Consider the following 22,655-nt stretch of genomic DNA (forward strand, 5'->3'; position numbering starts at 1 on the left):
AATAAGAAGCTACTGCTTGTATCAATACCGACGCACAAAGACACATAATCTGGTGTAAGTAGCACAAACTGCAGATGCCTAGGAAATGGAAATTGAAGTATTATTGTCTGATGAGATGTCTTTCATCCCCCTTACATCATGTTGTGGGAATCACTGAGGTGATTGCTCTGTATAGTCATGTAACAAGATTTCACAGCTCCCCTAGTCACCAAATGGAAATGGAAACTTTATGTTCTGCAGCGCAGAGTGAGAAATAGATTCCTTCCTTTGTTGTTTTAAAGATGTCAGGGCCTTTCCTGGTCCAGTATCAAGTACACACACAATCCAGGTTTGTAGCTGCTCTCAAAAAAGACAGTTATTTATTTAGTTTGGGACTATTATTATAAATCCCATAGTTTGTTGACCAACGTGAAGAGAAGTGAGGTATGAACTTGCAAATATAAAAATGTACAAATTTGTGGGAGGTACTAGTCATTTTGGGACTTGACTTACCTTCAAATTATGTCCAAATTCAAAGCAGTATTACAATGAAAAAATGAAAAGAAATGTGTCTGGAAGCTACAATAATTCCATTTTAAATTGATTTAGGTGGAAGACTAAGAAAAATTATTAAGTATGGGCAGTTTTGCACATAATTAGTAGATCAACTTTTAACATTTTAAAATTACATTTAATATCACGATGACCTCCCACACTACCAAGACCAAACTGCACATTTGTTGCATCAGGTTACAAAGTACCACTACAACATACTGCTGTGGAATCCTCCACATTTCCCCAACTGCGCAATAGGACAGTATCAGTAGTCAGAGAGCAAATTCAGTTCATTCACATTCTCGTGGTTTGACAGGGACTGATTTATTATCATTAGCAATAATGAAAGAAATATGCTGAAATTGTTACAGTATATCAGACATCAATTTTACTTTTGAGAACAACTGCAGACAATTCATTTTGGCAGTGCTAAAATGACAATGACATTGGGTCAGATGAGGGATGATTATACCCTCCAATTTAGTCTCACAACCTCGTTGTCTAGAATATATGCAGAGTGATCGTCTCTTGTACTCCTTGAAAGAGAGAAAAGGCCTTTTTGAACGCATTTGCTTTTAGACAAAAAAGAAATGACATGTTCATGACACTTTTGGCTGCACACAGACGGGTGGTCCTGAAAAATAATGTGTTTTTTTTTCCTCCCCCAGCTGCACGGGACACAGATCAAAACCTGTCATAAGCTACAATAGGTGGTTAAATGACTCCGAATCTGAAATAATGCTCTAGATGAGGATGGCACAACCTCGGAGCTTTATCTGAGATGCACATAACAACCTCGTTTCCCTTTTTACTCGTGCTGATTCGATAAAACATTTAGAAAGTGCTTCAAATGGTGATGATATGCCAACTTTCAGGAGGATGAAAAACAAGACAACGTAAAGACTCGAAGCAGACCAAATATCACTCATTTGTAAAATGCATTATGACATTTGCAAAATGTCACCTATTATGACGGTAGGATGTTTTAGCTAATTAATAACCTCCTCACATAGGTACTGTGATGGATTCTATAACACAGAATGAGGACTGTGGCTGCTCTTTGAAATGTTCAATCATCAACTGTGCTGAGACTAAAGTCACAAAAGTCACTGCTAATTGGAGGAGGCACGTGTGGCGCTCTGCATGAATTTAGGCCGTTTCGGTGTTTTTTTGGAATATTCCCAGGGGAATCCCTAATGAACACGGTGCACATAAATCATATCCTAGTAGTCAAGTGTGTTAGTCATCCTTGTCTTTTCGAACACAAAAGGACACACTGGTCTTCAGTAGTTTAGTTCTTCTTGTCGATTGTAGCACAGTGTAACATACAATTCATAAACTACTCTAATGCGATCTAGTGTGGGAGAAAACTATGCAATACTTTACACAAAGTGGGTAAAAACGGCCTAATTCAGCCAAATGTTGCTTGTGTATTATGCAACACACTGTGAACACTCCAAATTAAGTGATTTTATCAGTGCTTTAGCTGCAAATTACCGGCTTAATAACTGAACCATAAATAACCATTTAAATGCTCCCAGTAGCTGCATAAATTCAAACATTACAACACAACTGTTTTAGATACTCATTAAAAAGTACAGTAATTCAAATCAGTTTAATGCTTTGTGCAAATTACAATACATTTTACACCTATAATGTCCCGCAATGCAAATTAACAAAGACACATCACCAGTGATTAAACAGCCTACCTGAATATTTTGATTTTAAATGCTAGTAATACTGTAGTGCTTGCCATCTCTGTGAAACTACAATGTTATTTATATTTAAATACAAAATAATAAACCTTGTATGCTGTATTTAAACATGCCTAACATTCCTGAGCTTGTATTATCTGTGAATAAATGAATGCTGGTTTTATGGTACCACTTTCCTCTGCCACAGTTGCCGGTCATGTATTTCAGATGTCATGCCAAATGCAGGAGTACCTATAAATGGCTGCTGGCTAGTGGTGGATGGACTCGGCAGGGTTTGGAGTTTTAGCATCTAGCTGCTGGTTAGGTTGGACACTTCCCAAATGGACCAATCTGTGGTAAATGGGGTTACACAGCGTCTTAGGTTGCAGATGGTATTTGAAAGCACACAGCTCGGCAATGCTTTTCCCCCCCCCATTTAGAAAAAAAGCTCGAACACAAAAAAAGTAGGTTTGGGTGGTGTACAAGGTTGACATTAAGATGAAGGTGATTGTTAACACTCAGTCAGAGTTTGGAATCCATTCTCAATCCCGATCTCTGTGGAGACAATCATCCTCTAATAACAGTAATCTATCTCCTCGTTGGCCAGGACAATAGCTGTTCTGCAGGGGATGTAGACCTGAGAGAGAAAGAGAGACACAGTGGCAGGGGAGAAAGTGGGGAGAAAAGTGAGATGACAATTGAAGATTAATGATGTTAACAAGGTGTCTCAGTCATCCAGGTCACAGCATTCGTGCGTGTTTGAAAGAAGGCAGCTGGACTTCTTTAGGTTCATGAAGACATTTTGCCTCTCATGCAAGAGGCTTCTCTAGTTCTAAAACAAATGCCCTGAGGGTTGTTGACCCGCTATTAATTATGTGAGTCAGCACATGAGCACAAGAATGGACTATTCCCATGTGGGGACTCACACAATCACCTCCAAGGGGACAACCGCTACTAGGGGTTAAATATCTGGCACTCTGTCAGTTGTTTAAATGGTTAACGGACTGATTCTTATATGGCGTTTCTACTCTACTTGAGCACTCAAAACAATTCATACAACATGTTATTCGCTCATTTACACAAGCCTTTTTTGCTTTCTAACACCATTGCATGCATCAGGAATAACTCTGGGTTCAGTATCTTGGGATCGATCCACCACGGGATGGGCTCAGTGTTTAAGAACTAAAGAAGCTTTTTGCATGAGAGGCGAAACAACTTCACAAATTTAAGTCCTTTCGCCTTTTTTTCAAGCACTACAAAGACTACATTGATATAACTGATATAAGATCATCAATTTTGAAGATTAATGAGTGTTAAGTTTTATCCTTTTCAGGAGGGAGAAATCATGACTAGACATGGTCACCTCTCAAAATCAAGGATGACATAATGGCTAAAAAAAGATGAGTAGGATAGAGAAAAAGAAATGCAAGGAGGATAACATGCAATTTTAAAATGACATATAAGGGGAAAAGGTGGTCTAAGACTACTCAGAGGATAATATCTTTTAAGAATATTTAAAGTGTGACAGAATTGCAACTGCACAAAGACCTCTGGGTGGCAGTGGTGTCAGCATATCTGCAATGAGGAGAGGTGTCTTCAACTTCTTAAACATATCTCCATGAAGTGGTGGACTTCATCTGTCTAAAACATATAATTAAATTTGCATTCTATTCAAAGCATGCTCAGTGAACTGAACAATCTGCAAATGAGTAAACTTGCCAGAAGTGGAGGCACGCTGCTAGTTTTAATTTCTGAACTCTCTCATCAATGCAGTAGCTGTGAGTTTCATCATCATCTCTAAACACTGGACTGTGAATCAATTGGAAATGTGTGATTCTGTAAAGATATAATGTAATTTCAAAAGAATCTTTGAGTTCATTGGGGTAAAGAAGAAACAAGTCAGGGAAAAACAACAAACAGAAAAAAACGTGGCATGTCACATTCCTTATGTATATACATACACATATATAGTTCAAAAAGTAGCTAATAAAGTGTTTGATCAATCCTTTTGATACTCACAGCGTCATTTGGCAGCAGGAAGCTGCTGTGTACCATTAGTCATTTCAGATTTATGCCAAAGGAAAAGCCAAGCGGGCATAAATGATGCTATATTTCCCAACAGAAAACGAAAAAAGCCAGCAGAGCTGTAAACAATTCAATCACTCCCTGAACTCTTCAAGTCGCCCCTCAGCATCAGTGGATCTAAGCTTACTGTGGATGTGCTTCTCTGGCAACAGTTTGTCACCGAGGGAGTCATACAGCCCGGCGCTGAAACACTGACACAGACATTGGTGACTAATTAAACAGTCACAGTGGGAGAGTCTCCATATAGAAGCACCGCGGAGAGAAGGAAAGGCAGAATGAATCGCTGCACCTGTTTAGACAAAAGCTACCACTGCGTCTAACCTGGAATATGTCAACAGCTTTTATTTCCACCAAACAGACAGAAATAGTGACAAATTATAAATTAATCTGTGAAAAAAGGACCAGCAGATACGCTCAAGTGTTGGCACAGCAATTAGTGGAAGACATTCTAATTAACATATTACTCCTTGCAACGTTAGGCACATACATACTGTTTTGAACCCATCCACTAACACTGAGAGACTCGATTGTGAAAAATAATTCCCTTCACAGTATATATATACACAGCTCCTGACTTATTCATTTATATCTATATTTCTATCTCATCAAACACAGGGCCAGCTGAACTAAACTACTAGGTACAAAATGAGGTGAAACCCTGTCCATGGAAGCAGAACCTTTTTTTTTTTTAAGGACAAAATCAAGTTTGCGTTATCAGACGTTATAGCATTTGCCAATCAAGGTAATTTGGTTATTAATAAAACTAGTTGTTAAAAAACAATTTAATAACAGTGAGATAAAACAAACAAATTAGAATTTGTGAAAAAGGAAAACTTATCAAGTACTCACGTAATTAGCTAAAACATTGTGGAAATTACTGGAAACATATTTAGTCTTTGTCAGTGTGATCAAATTTGTTACCACAACCAGTGTGATTAGGCTTTGGTTTGTGTCTGAGTGACCTTCAACATGTGTTGTCTTTGTATTGGTACACATTTAAACCTCTGAATAATACACCCTAACAAATATCCTCCATATTAAAATAATTAGGAAAACTACAACTAAGACCAAAACTGATAAAAACTAAACATGAAATATTTTCAAACAATAACCAGAATGTCTGTGAATGTCACTGTTTGTTTGTATTACACAAACTAATGAGAATTAAAATCCACTATGAATTTAAATAGGATCGCCAACGGTCATATCCAATACATATTAATCTCATTCACCATCAATTGAAAGCTTTTTCAGGAGTATTATCATTGCATGGTCAGTATTATCCATGGACATAAAAAGCATGAAAATATGTGAACCCATGACAAGTGGCCATAAAAATGATAAATCTGACCTTGACCATGAGCACAATTTAGGTGAAGATCCATTACATGTGTAAGTTTCAATAAAACTTCCGCACAATGAGGAGGAGTATCGATTCTTGTGAATTGTGGATGGATGCCTCACCGTGGCATGAGCTCATCGTTCTTTGCTGGATGAGCTAAAAATGGTCCTAAATGAGCAAATCCACTCAGGAAATTAGCTGAAACTCAACTGAACTAAACTGCAATGAAAAGAAAAACTTAAAATCACATAAAAATAAAAACTAATAACGACACATGCAATATTTCCGCAAGTTGCAGATCATTGCAGCAATGTATAGGAAATGCCAATATGACCACGTGTGCAACACACATCTTAGAATCACAACCACAAAGTCGCTGCTGTAGCCAGCAGTTGTTGCCAGATCAGGTAATGGTTACTGTAAAACTAATTTGATAATTTATTGTAGGTATTAACAATAGGGGTTAAAAACAAAATGTGATGAAAAGGACAAAGTGGTACACAATAGGACACAATACACCGTTTGTGAAATATTGTATTAGTAGGAAAAACAGCTTAGCTGTTTGTCCTTTCTTGACTTCTTCTGTATCATGAACTCTCTTGTATTGCCTCACACCAAGCTCACATATGAGAATTTGGATTTTATACTCCCTTGCAGAACTGAATGCAGCCTTTGGGCTAATACTAAATCTGATCAATGTTCAAACACACCGATAAAGGATTCATGAGCTGCTTCGCAGGAACATATCATCCACCCTGTCTCCAGACCCCAGCACCTAGGCTAGAGCACTGCCTGACTATAGGCTCTCTGTGCACTTTAACTCTCCAGACATGTCTCTGTTTGGCTCACTTTACTCACTTAACAAGTATCAGTTCCCTGTAAACACTTGTGTACATGTTGGTTGTACTTCAGGCAAAGTCTAAGGATCTGACAGGATAACAAAACAAACCTGACTTGGATGGTTAATTGAAACTAAGACCTAAAGAACTATACCTGATTCGTTTTCAGCTGAGACACGATTTTGCAGGCCATTATTTTCAAAAGAATATTTTCAGCCGAGCCTCACAGTAAGCAGCATCATTTCTGAAAGACTGTTGTATTGATTTTTAGTACTTCAAAGATCATCACTTAAAAAAAAATAAAATAAATTGCTGCTCATAATTAAATATAATCCTTTTGATCATAGAGCTTACATTCCTAAAATTTCCAGTAACAAAAAGCCTCTGTTAAAAAACAACAACAAAAAAAAACAAAGGCTCTCTCTGGTTTTTTGTGCTTTTGTATTATTTTATATTATTAGAATTTCCAAAACAATTGCAACCTGAAAGGCTCTAATTATTAGATTAAAAAAATGCCAGGTGTCTCCTGGATGTGAGATTTAAATCTCAATGAGATTTTTACCTGGGCAAACTAAGGATTAATAATAATAACAATAAAAATAAATGACACACGTCAGATAATCTCTAGAACCTTTACCTGAAATATCAAAAAGCAGGCCAAACTATTTGCTTGAAACAATCTTTGAATGAATTGTCCACCACACACTCACTGGACTCACTGGCCACTTAGTTAATTTTGAGAAGCATCACACAGTTGCTGCACCTCCATTTCAGTATGTGAATCTCTTGTTTCGCCAAATACCAAAGATGCTCTATTGGATTGAGATCTGGTGACTTTGAAGTGCCATTTGAGTACAATGAACTGATTTTCACATTCAAGAAACCAGTTTAAACCAGTCGTAAAGTAATGGACATGATCAGCAACAACACTTAGGTAGGCTGGAGTGTTTAAACGGTGCTTAGTTGGTACTAGTGGATGCAAACGGTGCCAAAATGTGAAAAGTGGGCCTGATTATGTGAACTACTGTTTCCTTATCATCAGCCTGATAGACCATTCTTTTCTGACCCCTGACATCCACAAGGCATTTGCACCCAGAGAACTGCTGCTTACTGGATATTTTCTATTTTCAAGCCATTCTCTGTAAACCCTGGAGATGATTGTGTGGTAGATCAGCAGTTTCTGAAATACTCAAACCAGCACGTCAGGCACCAACAACCATGTCACACTCAAAGTTACTTACAATACCTTTCTGAACCTCAGCAGGCCACAATAAACGTGTCTACATGCCTAAATCCACCGAGTTACTGCCATGTGATTGGCTGATTAGATAAGCTGCCAGTGATACTTACGGTTAAGGTTTTTATACACATGGCTGTGAGTAAAGATGGCTGAAATTCCTCCAGAGTTCATGTAATATGTTCGAGTCTGGTCTCAAAGTACATATTCAATGGTACAGTTCAGAAAAATACACTGACCAAAGTGTACTAGTGTGAGCTTGTCTTTTAAAGTTTATATACATGTAAAAGTGTTAAGTGGGTGCCCTTATGTCATGTCACAGTTTTTGTCTGTTAGTTCACACTTCATGCTCATCAGCATCAGGTGTTAGATCTCACTGATGGAAATGTACATCTTTTGATCATTTGCCACAAGCTCGCTATTTTCTCTTACTTTCTTTTTCATTTCAGCTTAATTTCTTTTTGTGAAGCTGTCAAAGAAGACATCCCCTTTGAAGCACATGAAGTTTATCAAAAGGTTCTGATGCAGCTAATTATTCACCAGCCTTTCTTAGCATTACATATTTGACATTATAACACTCAAACAAAACTATATGTGTGACACGTACCCAAAGGGGGCCACCTAAAATAAGCTTCCTCTCTCTGAGACATTTTATTCTGTGACAATTTAAAATTTGTCTCGCTAAATGAATAAACTCTAAATGTTGAACAGCAGTAATTCTTGATGTATGCAATTCCCATAAAAAGCCTGCCGAGGATACCGGGGTGTCAATTTTTTTTTTTTTTTATCCACATAAGGAGAACAAAGCATTTTTTTAAAATCATTTTTTATTCAGCTTCATGGCAAGCTGTTCTAACATTCACTCTTTTCACATAGTGGATAAAATTAAATACAGCTGAATACAAACACACACACGCGGGTGCACACACAACATTAAAGATGTCCCACATGTGAAACAAAGAAGTACTTTAATATTCAGTGATAAATATGTGCCATTTAAATATGCACAGTTTAAACATACAGTACTGTGGAAAGGTTTTAAGAGCTTGTGAAAGAAAATCTTGTTACATGATGGTGCTTTTAAAATGTAAAAACGCTATGGATAGTATTTGTTTATCATCTAAACTCATCTATACTCATGTAAGATGTATGGTATTGTATGGTATAGGACAAGTAAGTCCTAAATAGAGATGGATGTAGGTGCCATGTCTTTTCATAAGTTGAGATCAGAGCTGTGCTGTGGGTCATGCCGTTGCAGGGTACCGTCTTTTCTCTACAAGTAGCTCTTTATGATTCTGTCTGACATTATTGTGATGCTGCCAAATTCTGTCTGCAGAATGAATTTAGAGTCAGTAAGAGACTTCCTTCACAGTATTGCTTGTTGCACAAAATCTTTGGTTTGCAAAAAGCCAAAAGGCTTCACTGTTTCCTTGAGGGACTGCTCCTTTAGCGCACTTTCTAGCCTTTTGGTGGACAAAGCAAATTTATTTGTTTCCACATCAGAGGAATATCCTCTTGGAAACAATTCTCCTATAAAGACTGGGTCTGATCCTGACTGTACATGGGTGGAGTGGACTCGGTTTTCTGCCAGTTGTGAGGTGATGGCAAGCTTACACAGTTTTGAAAGAAATGCACTTAACATGGCTAATGGTTCTGGTCGTCGTCCTGGCCTGTTTCTTTGTGCCTAAGCAGAAGAGATTGGAAAGCACATCTAGAAATGGCTTATATCCTATTACCTTTCAGTAAAGCTCTCCCTAAAAATGTTTGTTTGCATGCATGGTCTTTTTTTTTTTTTCACTTAATGAGTTTGGTTCAACATGTGTATATAACTATATCACTTGCAAATATAGTATATGATGAAAATGCAAAAGGGGTCACTTTTGTAAGTAATTCAATAATTCAGACAAGACTGAAAGCGCTAAAAAGATGCTGGATGACAAGTGTCCAGGAGCAGATTTGTAAACACAGGGTATTACAGCCACATGGTGCTTGCCACAGCCTAACATGTTACCAGGATGCAAAAGACTCTGCTAGCTTAATCCAATTATGTGCATTCTCAGTCTGAGGTGTGATGCGTTCTTGGAGGATATGAGAGTTTATTATCACACTGTAACGAGGAAGCTGGAGAACTGACAGACCCATTAAAAAGACAGGAGAAAAGAAGTTTGTGCAGACTTTGAAAGCAAAAGTTGTTAAATAAAACATGGATGGTGTGGGCACCTCTCGCAGCCCCCGCAGAGGCTCTTGTCTGATTATTCTTGTCATAACCAGGTAGGTGTGAGGAGGAGGAGAAAAGCATCTTTATGCAAGACTACAGTCTCGCTGTGCAATCTCCACGAAGGAGCCTATAAAGCATATACAGTATGTACAGAAGGGTCCCCGCTTGCCTTCTTCCTCCCTCTCTGTCGGCTCCATTCCTCTCACTTCCTGTCGTTCCCCATTAATCTATGATGGTGCCAAAATTAGCAGATGACTTGTTAACTAAACTTCACATTTTGGCCAAGAGGGATGTGGGTGAAGCAGCAGTGTTTGAATTAATAAGAGTTAGGAAAGATTTAAGAGATTGTAGAATTTGCGTCCTTAACTGATGAAACCTAAGTTAATACGACGGAGGATCAGTGTCTGCATGAAAGAAGAAGAGGCTTTTAAACTGGGGTCGACAGAATCTTAAATAAAGCTGAATTGATGCTCTTAATAGCAGTGTGAGCTTTGCCAAACACATTTTTGATGCATTAAAGTGCGCCGTCCAACTCTTAATATCGAGTAATATCCTCTATCCATTAACTGCAACACTTTCAGTATTGATCTGAAGAAGTTCAAGTTGAGTTCAGATACACAAACACCTCATCAGGTGCTACGTCAACTCTGGTACCAAGTGAAACGACTTAAGTACCGCCTCAAAACGTTTAATCCAATAAACACACTGAAAAACAAAAACAGGAGGAGATGATGACTCCGCAGACCACCTCAGAGACATCACTGTCCTTGTGCATTAATTGAAATCATTAACATAAGATGTAGCATGCAATCCATCTGCGCTGATCCTCACTAATTCATTCCTGACTTTATTAATAAACATCTTATTGGCTTTCAGCATTTTAATAAAAAAATAAATAAACTGGGAAAAAAGGGGGGACGTAAACAAGAGGAAGATCCTCAAGCACTCTGCTTAAAATGCATATCAGTGTTTCTTTCTATATTTCAAGGACAGACTTATTTCATGGTATTAGCCTTAAGCAGTCCTCCTGATGGAAGCCCAGTGCTTCATTCTCCCAGATATTTTTCTCCCCTCCATGATGCCATGCAAGCTTAAGCGGTGTGCACATGAAAAGGTAAGTTCTAGCGCCATGAATAATGCACATTGTTTGCTGTGAAATGTGAAAGGAGCTGTAGATATCAGATTCACATAACGTTCAATGACTCCAGGATAACTGCCAGCATGAGCGGAGTGAACGCATAGAAGCCAAATATGATATGCACAAAACAAAATGTAGCACTGTGGAGGCCACAAACAATGGGAGCTAGCCCCTGGTAGAGGCACAGTTCTTTTTTAATGTTGTAATATATTTTCTTGATATTGTATTAAATATTGTATTAAAAAAATAATAATCCTAATGAACCAGATACTAAATTATACTGCTGTTGTTAAGCTGAGAGTCCCAGACCAGGGAGACCATGGCTTTTTGCCAGAACAAGCAGCCCTCTTTCATCCCAGCACACTTAAACCTCATTAGAAAGGCTTCGAAAGATCCTCTCACTACAAAACCCATTTCAGGCTAATTAAAATGATTTGTGAAATTAAACATAAAACATAAAAGGACCAAACATGAACACACAGACAGCTTTTTCAACACGTTTTGCGAGCAATTAACAAAATGTGATGAATGTGGAAAAAAAAGAAACGCAACCGACAGAGAACCAAAAAACAACCAACAATGCCGGTAATTTATATCCCTTTATAGTTTTACAGTTCTTTTGTTTTTTTTAAAAAAACCTAATGATAACTTTTATGTTATAAACTATTGCAAACACTCAAAAGCAATTTTACCGCAATGACCATTCTAGGAGTAGCTGACGTTTGACATTCTGGAGCTGTCAATGTCCCAGTGCATACACCCCTTCAGAAGATGAAGAAAGCTCGTGCCATTAACACCTTAGTTTTTACATCAAACCGTAATTATAAAAGGATCCAAGATGAATTCAATGTATTTGAAAGCTGGTATGAAACCCCAATCTCCCCCCGAAAAAAGCAAAAGGAAAAAAAAACCCCAAAACACATTCATTCAACTTAGTTTTGATTTATGCATTTCACCTCTGCCCCACCTGCAGTGGCTACAGTGGGGCCAGTGTGTGAACGTGGTGATAAAACTGTGTTCTATGGATATCAGAAATCTTCCCGAGCCCATGCACTGACTTCCATAACACAACTGAGTCCACTTTCGAGAGGGCCGAAACATCTCAAACATTCAGTGCAGGTTTTCAGCATTGTCCCTTAAATACAGAGATGTCTCTGGATCTTTTAATAACTAGAACACACCCATGCTCCAGTATTGTGTGGCATGTTCATGATGACAAAAACTGATATACTTAATCACTTATGAAAAAAAAAAATTTTGTAATTATGTAAGGGCTAGTAAATACTTTATATGGTCAAAATTTTAACAACATTTTAACCTGTTGCTAGGTTGGTGTGAGGCAACACCCAACGCCCACTGCTAATGTCAGAACACCTGATAAAGAAAAACCTTTATGGGCCTAACACGTACCTGTGTGCCAAGTTTAGTTGCTCAATCCATGATTGTGTCAGAGTTGAGAAACACAAAGACAGAGATTTTGTGTATTATAGTAAGATATAATAGAGAGGAGATAAAGGAATTCAGGAGGTGAAGTCTTTCTGCCCAAATATCACCCCACCCCCTTCTTTATTTAACGTGCTTACACTATTGACTTTCACATATAGAGCTTAAATGATCAGCACATTCTTCTCTTTCCCACATTTCACATAGAGTCCCAATTTTAACAAAATTGCACTTTTGTAATATTTGTTATACTTTTCTAATAAAAGGAACTATGACAAGTGACTTTGTATTGCTACAGGCTAAATTAATTTGGTAACAACAACAAGAAAGAAAAATGTTTGTCAAAAGTTTTAATCCTTCATTTCTATTTGTAGAGCTCTCTTATCACCACCCACTACTCCTTTTGATGTTTTGCAGCTGTGGGCAACTTCTCCATTAGCCTACATATGTGCACTGCATTGTGGGACAATGGTGTCCATCAACAGCACACTCAACAGTGATTTAGTATGCACGCTGACATTTTTGAGCAATGCTTAATTTTGTCGCTTTTTCAGCACGGACAACCTCAAAAGCATGTTAATAGTATGCTGAATGGGATGGTGATACAGCATAGGTTATTTGAAAAGTGGTGTAGAGAGTGGACTCTAAAATACAACAGCCCTGGATTTTCAATTGTAGAATACTTTACATTTAAATATAATGACATTCAACAAAAGATAACCTTTTATAAGTCACAGAATGTGATGCCGTAGGTATTTACCTGGATGGAGTTAGAGCGGCCATTAAAGGGCTCGGGCTGTGTGAAGAACTCCGTGTTGTGGTCCAGCCGTCCGTGACCTCCATACTGAGCCGCATCTGAATCCAGCTTGATTTTGTATCTGGCAAAGATTGAGGTTAAGGCGCAATAGCAGTGGGAAACTAGCTTATGAGATTGAAGACCTAAGAAGTGCAGAAGGAGTTTTAGCACTAGTGCTTTTGGTGTGCAGATTTGGTTTAGCAGTGCTCAGCTGGTTTATACTCATTGAAATCCTCACATCCATCAGCATTCATCTCCTCCTCGCGGCACAGCACAGCGACAGTGCGGAGCCCAAATACACGAGGAGAACGCTGCCTGAAATTAACATAAATAGAGAAGCGATTCAGCCATGGCTCAACCATCCAGCCTGACAGTCTAATTTATCTAATGCACTGCATAAATAATGAATTTAATCAGAAAAAGTGATCCAAATGAGTGACAACAGATACACATGACAAATCATAAAAAATACTCTCTCCTCCTCTAGGATTTGTTCACATTTTGTTGTTTTACAACTTGACAAGAGACTAGACTGATTTAAGTCAAGTACTCAGCAAATCACTGCAGACTCATTGAAATATATCTAAATAACACTGAGTTAGCCAAGTTGTTGAGCTCCCTCAAGTTGGTATTTAGCAGATGTACAAGAGGCTACTTGTCTAAATTTGCTACTAACAAATACTGTACTGAACATTGCAACCAGTTCTGTTTTTTAGCATACAAACACTGTATGTGAAAGATAAATTTTATCTTTTATTCTTTTGTACACTGACATTAAGTCTTTATCAGGTGAGGAATCAGAGAGGGTGAGGAGATGTTGTGTTTTACTGCACTAAGACAGCAAAGTAAACCGCAGATTTCCTTAAAGAAATATGTCTGTGAAGGTTCTCAGTCATCCAGGTCATCGTAGTCAAAGGAGCTTGCAAAGAAAAGCGTCTGGACTTCTTTAAGTTGCTTGAAGACATTTCACCTCTTATCCGAGAAGCTTCTTCAGTTCTAAGGTCAAATGGTGGGGAGTCCCAGATTTAAACCTAGTGGGAGTACCCCCCCACAGAGGGACAAAAGGACCCCCTGATGATCCTCTAATCGCCTGAGCCAAGGTGTGAAACTGGGTGTGGGTCCCAATCAGCCAGAGTTTCGGGTGAGCTCATTGTGAAACCTGGCCCCACCTTATCATGCAAAATCCTGAGGTCAGATGGCCCAGGATGTGAGTGGGCGTTAAGGCGTCTGGATGCCCTTAAAGAAATAGTCAAGAGGAAAGCTGCAGGTAGTGTATGTATGGATGGTTGAAAAGTGAGGATAATCCTTTACCTTCCTTCTGTGCTGTCCTTGTACAAAATGACTCAAACTTTTCTGGGCTGAATTATTGCAGCTGCTTAAACTTGGTCATCAATAAATCTGCATGCTCTTTAAAACAAAGAAATATGGAAGGATAGTGGATGAAATACAATATGCAAGTCTTTCTATGCGCTCTAGTGAGCATTTCAGTATTTACTTCAGCAGATAGTCACCTTTGTAGAGAATACATGCTACAACATTAAACTGATTACATGCATAATTATGCCCTTCAGCTGAAGCAAATGTCGAACTAACGTCTGATGTGATATTAAAATTGTTAAGAGCCAGAATCAATCCTCCATGACTTTTAGAAAACTCCTCTTTTCTTTCTTAAACTACTTGACATGAGCATGTTGTTACTTGACAAAAAAAAAAAAAAAAAAAAAAGACTAAGGATGGGTGTCAGGATCAGTTGCAGGGCTGTTATTAATGTCAGAAAATATTTTAATACTTTAAAAGCTAGATTTAAAAAATGAAAGAAAGTGCACTTTGGCAAACATGCATGAATAAATAAAATATACAATACTTTAGAATTTAGTCCCCCTTAATTTCTATATATTTTGCTTCCAACAAGACAAACTTTCTTGTAAGTTTTTAAAGTGTTCTTGAACACCTTGCACCTGATCATTTTCAGTGGAAAGATGTTTTTGTTTGTTGAATTACTTGAACTGATGAATTATTCAAATGGGTACCTAACTAAAGGGATGGGCCACTGTTGTATCTACACATAACAGAAAACTTAAAAAGGGCCAATACTAAATTGTATCTTTAGACACCTTTTCACTTGCAGCTCATTCCTTTTCACTGAATCTGAATGCCAAAGACAACATAGTTTGACAGGCATAAAATAGCTCTCTTTGCACCAACAAAGTAATTCCTAAAGTGTCACTCGCTGAAAACAGCATACTTGTCCACGTCCTTGAAAAAATAAAGGACATTGGACAAGCAGAGAACAAAAAGAACAAGCAGGCCTACAAAACTGTCTACAGCAGATGAACAGTTTCTAAAAGCCATATCCTTCAGAAATAGGGAAAGAAATCCAGCTAAGGTTTGACACAGGACCTGAGAGATACATCTGGCCTTTTAGTTGATCCATCTACTTTTCACTGAAGTGTCATCAGAAATGGTTTCAATGGAAGGGTGGCTGTCAAGAAAACATTCTTAAGGGAATAGGGAGGAAGAGTCTAAAGTATGCCAGAAGTGGCAACAGGTCTTAAGTGATAAGTCAAAATTTGTAATTTTTGGTTCAAATCATCATCAGTAGCACAGAAGAGATTGTAAGAGAGGTACAACAGTGAGTATTTACAGCAATCTGTAAAACATGGTTTGGGACTGCGTTTCAGCTGTTTGAGGTCTTGTCAAAGTCTATGTAATTATAAATGCAGGAATGAGTTGGAACCAACATGGAATATCATTTGCAAAGTGTCTGATTGGCAACAGCTACATTTTTTTTTAGCATGATAATGATCCTAAATACACTGCCAATACAATCATATCAGGATACAAAAACACACAATGGAATACTACAGTCACTGATTGGCCTCCCCAGATCTCTACATTAACCACCTAAGACCCGAACTCTTCCACGGCATGCATTATTAATTTCTCTTCGATATTTGGGCTGATTGGGGCCCAAGAACGTCAAAACAAGGAATTACCAGATTTATTTATTTTTTAGCTTATTTTTGTTTTTAAGAAAAATAAGCGCCACATATGAGGATATTCGTTTAAAATTTTGATAGAACAGTAGCAGTATAATGTCCTCGTAAGTGGATATCAGGCCCTTGTAAAACAAAATTGAGTATTTTGGTCTACATAACCCAAAATGTGATGTCCACATATGTGGATGCCAGGTTGTGATAGAGAGCTGAACAAAAGACAGGCATCATTAAAAGAATAGCTTTGAAAGTCCTAGAAACCTGTTAAACTATTCCTGAGGACTACTTAAAGAAATTGCAACAAAGCTTGCCTAAGAATATTCAGGCTGCCTTGAGGTGATGGTCCTACCAAATATTGACTTTCATGCTCCACTCAACCCATTTTCAAATCAATTCAGTTGTATTTATACAGTGCCAAATCACAACAATATAATATAATTTATATTGTAAGGTAGACACTACAATCACGCATACAGAGAAAAACCCAACAATCATATGACCCCCTATGAGCAAGCACTTTGGCGACAGTGGGAAGGGAAAACTCCCTTTTAATAGGAAGAACCCTCCGGCAGAACCAGGCTCAGGGAGGGGCGGCCATCTGCCGTGACCGGTTGGGGTGAGAGAAGGAAGACAGGATAAAAAGACACGCTGTGGAAGAGAGCCAGAGATGAATAACAAGTATGATTCAGTGCAGAGAGGTCTATTAACACATAGTGAGTGATTCCTAGCAAAATATAAAATGAGGGGTGACCCAAGACTTTTGCAAAGTACTGTGCTTCTAATTTAAAAACTTCCCAACATGCAAAGGTTAGCCTTACTCTTACCAGCCAGAAATCCTTAGTAGATACCATGTCTACCCTGATTCTCCATGCATAATGTAAACACCTGTAAACATCTGTGCATATTATTGTGTATCGCAGGGTTGGCAGCTATAAAGATTGGTACTATAGGGAAGGGAAAAAAACAGGACAATGGGATAAACATGTAAACAGCCCCCTAATTGGCTGGCTGAATAATCACCTTATCTACCCGTAGGCGACATTCCTGAGTTTAAGCATGATCCTCAAACGCTGCCTCATTCTGCCCAAGAGCCTGGAAAATTCTGCTTTTGCTGTCTGCTTGTCTGCTTTGATAGTGATGATTAAAAAGAAGCTCTCCTCTGTGCATTGTTTTTGCTCAAGAGAAAGATCCCTTCCTCCACACCTTCCCTTGCTCAACTTGCCACTATGGTGATTTATTGACAGAGCAAATTCATTTTGCAATAGAAGCGTTGCAATACCTATCGAAAAAACATAGACATATTCTCTCAGGCATTATAATGCGCCCAGGAAACTAAGATACGTGATGTGAAATGTGAAAGTTTAATCTTTCTAATACAAATAACACCAAAAAACTTCCCAAGTGAGTGAATGTAATAAGGATGTGAACTGTAAATATTCCACTAGCATGTTTCAAAACTGAGTTGGAGTGCAAGCAGCACTGCAGTACTCCTTCCTTTATATACACATACAAAATTACATACACACATACACACACACACACACACACACACACAGCACAGTGTGTATGCTGAAAATGCACAGTTAAAGTAATTCACAGTTCCCTGGCAAAGTTCTCTGAAAGGAAGTGAAAACTGGCACAAATTGGTAGTTGGATGCTTTGAGCGATTACATCTTTGTTAGTGGCTACAGATGGCTGCAACAACAGCTTACAGTATTTTAATCAATACAGCCTCTGTGAATAAAGGAGAAGATTAAAGAACACAATCAATTTTGCCCAATGAGCAGAAAGGCAGTCTGAAGCTAGATGATTCGAGTCATTGATGACCTGAAAACAATCTCGCCATGGCTGCGATTGCAGACCAAGCTACCACTTAGTTTCTCCATCAACTCGTCTTTTTTTTTTCCCAGGCCATATGAAAGTAATAGCACCCTGGCGAGGGTAAACAAGAGCTGAGCAAGCTGCATGTGCACATCTGAAGAATGCGGCATGGCCTTGTAAGCCTTCTAAATAGTGTATCTAGCCTTTTCAGAGTCGATTTTTACCCTGCTTGCTGCTCAGCTGGTGTAAGTTTCATCAGAGTGGAAGAAATTATTCCTTTGTGACCGAAAGTGTTGAGGCAGCTCGAGCCAACTAGCAGCTGAAACCAAATCTGATGCAAAGTAGAAGCTTTAAAGAATATTGCTAAAAAATAAAATAAATAGATAAAAATCATAAATTATGTTTAAATTTGATGACTACGTACTGAAAAAAAACCCCCAAAAAACATGGCGCTTAAAAGTATGTTTAAAGAGTCTCCAGCAAAATTTGGTTTTGTACTTTTTTTAATCATTTACTTTCATTCTTAAACTTGGGGATTATCCAACACATTTGTCACACTTTTAATAAAGTGACAAAGATTTATTTTTCATTCTTAAGTTATCATTATATATAAAAGAAATGTCTATTACACATTTGGAAAGAAAATATGCTGTTCCCAAGGGCTTTGAAGCATAGGATTGTTTACAATTTAAAGAAAACATCATTTTTGTACTCAAATATTATTAATCTCCCTTCATGAACCATAGAACACAATTATTACCTGAACTAACACTCAGGTCGTGTACTGAACTCTGGGATCACCTTGTAAATTGTACATTTTTAGAGTTTAGTCTTTACAATAAAATACTTTATATACTGAACAGGAAAGTCATTGATTCTGGATGACTGAACTGTCTAACTGGACTTTATGAACATCTTAAATAAGTGTGGTTAACAGACAAGTGCAGTAGGTAGGTGACTTATGTATTCCTGTCAGTGTATCCCTTACAGTAAACTGTACCCAAAAAGGTTGCAGCATAAAACCATAGCACATGTTACAGAGGTTTAGTGGGATGCAGATGAAATGTAGTTTATTTTCCTTATAGTTGTAAACAATTTATTCAAACTGCTTGGCTTGTTTATAGCCTCTCTTATCACCTGGCTGCTCACATTTCTTGCCTCAGTATACCGTTGATAGTAATCAGTATGTTTCCAGAACTCAAGGATTACCTTATTGAGTACAATGTTATCATAAATATGAGAAATGATGGCCAACACCACAAAAATAAAACCAGAGGATTTAATTTTCTTTTAATGTCTGAAATAAAGAAGCTCCTCTATCTGTCTACACCATTTGAACATCTTCTGGAATCAGAGATTAAGCCACCAGACTGATGAGGATGTCTGTGGATGATATCCGTTAGAGTTACAACCTAATGGAATACCACACAGCCACATCGCCATTTATCTTAAAGCAGTCTGCAGAGAGCTGCATTAAAAAGAAATAGATGTATAGTTCCTTTTTCAGAAACCTTACCTGGAATATTATAGATAACATCAGAGCATGTTATTTTCGCTCATGCATAGTTAGTCATTTAGTGTCACTACACCTGTAGTTGAATTATCCCAAATGGCATTCCAGGAGCAGCTCAGACAGGAAAGTAAAAATGATGACCTGACACAATTGCAACTGCCTATTGGCACAGTGTAAATCAAAGACCAATCAGCACTGACAGGTACAGCTTTCGTGACGGGATCCAACTGGGATTTCAAATACTCTAACCAGCCAGATAAAGACCACTGCCTGAAGAACGTGTCCACCACGATTCGGAGAGAAAAGAAAAAAAAACCTCACTCAAACGGTTTGAGTGGCTGTCGAAAAACCTGACATTGACTGCATTTTAATGGCCAACAATTTTATAGGCGAAGTGCTTCGCTTTACTTTCACTGCAGTTCTTCTGAGAGAGAAACAAAAACACACATCCTAAAGAGAACAATTAGAAAGTTAGTCTAAGAAAAATCTGACGACGTCTTGCGGTTACAGAGGCTCGGATTTTGATGGATTACTATACTGAAACATGTAATTATTTCACCCAGAGTTACCCAGAACCGGTGATATATTTCAAGAGTACTGCAACTAAGGTAACATAGTGCTTATTTTTGTAACTGACTAATAACATAATTATGGAAGATGCCGGAAAGAATAAGCACCTGAAGATCAATTTAAATGCCACGCAGCCATGCAACATGAGACCGAGGGCCACAGAAGGTCTTTTTTTGCTAGAGAGGAACACCCTCTGATATAATATGGTACTTGCTGTATTGCTAAAGGAAATGACATCCTGTATTGGATCAATTTTCACTAGTGCACAGCATGGTCACCTGCATCTAGCTATTATTTCCAGATACCGCAGTGGAGTAGAGCTCCACTGTGACATCCCTGACCCTCACACAGGTAGAAGAAAGTTTAAGTATATGACGGCTGAGTGTAATGAAAAAGCACTTTTGGACTCTTTGAGCTTGTCTTGTTTACCTCCTCTGCCTCTGAGTGGCACTTTCATCTGTCTTCTAGCCTAATTGGATCCCCTGCACACATTCCCATCGGAGGATCTGCATCTCCTCATACACACGGCACATTTACCTTCCTCACACACACAGCACATTTGCCTTTATGTGTTTACCGCCTCTCTGTATAATGACAGGCAAAGCTTTGCCCTCACATTTATTTGCATTTCCTCTCAACCCACCCAGTGTCTGAGGCCGCTCCTTAAACATCAAAAGAAGCACCAGGAGGAAAAGATGTGGTTGCATCTAAATGAAAATAAACCCTCAAAAACGATGTTGCCGACACTGTGAAGCAAGGCTATTAGTGCTTTGCCCAAGATTCACCCCATCAAGGCAAAGTAAAAACACAAAGCAGAACGTACAATTACTGCACATCAAACACGCTTACAATTAAAGGATGATGTTAAAATATTCGATGTCACTTCTGTTGGTTTTTAATAATTGAATAAACTTGATTAATGTCTTTTCTTACTATTCACATTTAATAATGTGTTCATTAACTCTTACAATCAATTCGATGGCAAAAACGTTATTGCCACTGTGTTATTTATGCTACTAAGACAATGTCACCTAATCATTCCCTGTATGTGACCTTATATAATAAGTACAAATAACATAGCTTGGCAAAATACTGTACAATTCGCATAGAAAACATATTTGATTGCGATAATAGTGTTTTCTATTTATGATGTTCTATTACAGTTTGACAGAGCTTCATTATTTAATTTAGCCAGAGGCAACCACTTATCCATCTAAATAAAATAAAAATGATGTAGAAATAATAAGAATAACTCCTGTTTAATACCAGTCAATCGAATCATTACCATCTGATTGAATTTCTCATGTGTAATCTGCTGCTGGCATACAGAAAAAACCTACCAAACTCTGTCTTGCATTTTGACTCACTATCACATCATTTAAGTCGTAGCTGGAAATGCATCAGAGCTTCATATCCATCCGGGAAGCTGTTGGTGTGAGCTGCAGTGGGCCTCATAAGGGAGTGATGTCCGTTATAATAAATACAAATCTGTCAGCTTCCTGTCCCCGCTCACATTCCTGATCATTAAGCCTGCTGTAATCACAACTGTGGGACTCATTAAATTTCTGACAGCCAATACTGCTAAAGAGAATGCTTTCTGAATCACTGGGCTCTGCTATTACTTCTCTCTAATAGCATAACAACACTACTATAAACAACCAACTCATATTCCCCTCAACAGCAACTGCTAAAATTATATTACAAAAGTCCTAGCTCTAGAGGAAACACTGCCATTAAAACTGTGAGTCTTTACAGGATGCATTTACTTTTAACAAGTCTGATCCACTTCTCAGTCTAAAATCTTCTCTTATTAAATGCACTTATGGGATTTTTATGGTAGAGCTGTGTTATTCTTTCAAAATTGTCAGTAGTTGATATTGCAGGTGATGTAGCTTTAGAAACTCATGCACAGCTTATAATCCATTCATCCATGCATATAACTACTTGTCCCAGTAGGGTCATTGGGCTGTGAGTGTACTAGCTAGAGCCTATCCCCCAAGTGACACTGGGTGAGACACAAGGTACATCCTAGACAGGCTGCTATGCTATCGTAGGGCTAACAAAGACAGACAGACAAAAATTCACCAATTAAGCTAACAAGCATGTCTTTCGACTGTGGGAGAAAACTGGGGTCCCCACATAAAGCTCACACAGTCACAGTGAGATGACATGCAAACTCTCCACTACCCTACGACATAGCCAACATGCGGAAATCAGCAACTATAAAAATAGTCTGCTACACAGTAGGTGAGCATATGTGCAATCTGGGATCCAACTGGCTATTCTGTTGCCTTAATCTACAGGGACATCACAGGGCTTCCACTGTGTGCAGGGGATTTCTAAATCCCTGCACACAGGGTAGCCGGTTACCAAGATTACGTGAAGTACCCTCAGAAGGTCTGCTAGATGATGTTAATGCAGCACTACGG

General features: G+C 38.3%; 1 protein-coding gene across 1 annotated transcript in view; it reads right to left on the minus strand.

The window, feature by feature from the left end:
- Positions 1 to 836: 836 nt before the first annotated feature.
- The window catches only part of gbe1b (glucan (1,4-alpha-), branching enzyme 1b), a 106,652-nt gene continuing 84,833 nt past the window's right edge, over positions 837 to 22,655 (minus strand). The window contains exons 15-16 of the mRNA XM_005735981.1: positions 13,291 to 13,408; positions 837 to 2,865 (exon numbers count right to left, since the gene is read on the minus strand). Coding sequence (XP_005736038.1) covers positions 2,803 to 2,865; positions 13,291 to 13,408 — 181 coding nt within the window. The 3' untranslated portion in view covers positions 837 to 2,802. The remainder of the gene's footprint in view (positions 2,866 to 13,290; positions 13,409 to 22,655) is intronic.

This window comes from Pundamilia nyererei, unplaced genomic scaffold (assembly GCF_000239375.1).
Source record: "Pundamilia nyererei isolate P.nyererei 1_Seehausen unplaced genomic scaffold, PunNye1.0 scaffold00066, whole genome shotgun sequence".
Taxonomy (NCBI): domain Eukaryota; kingdom Metazoa; phylum Chordata; class Actinopteri; order Cichliformes; family Cichlidae; genus Pundamilia; species Pundamilia nyererei.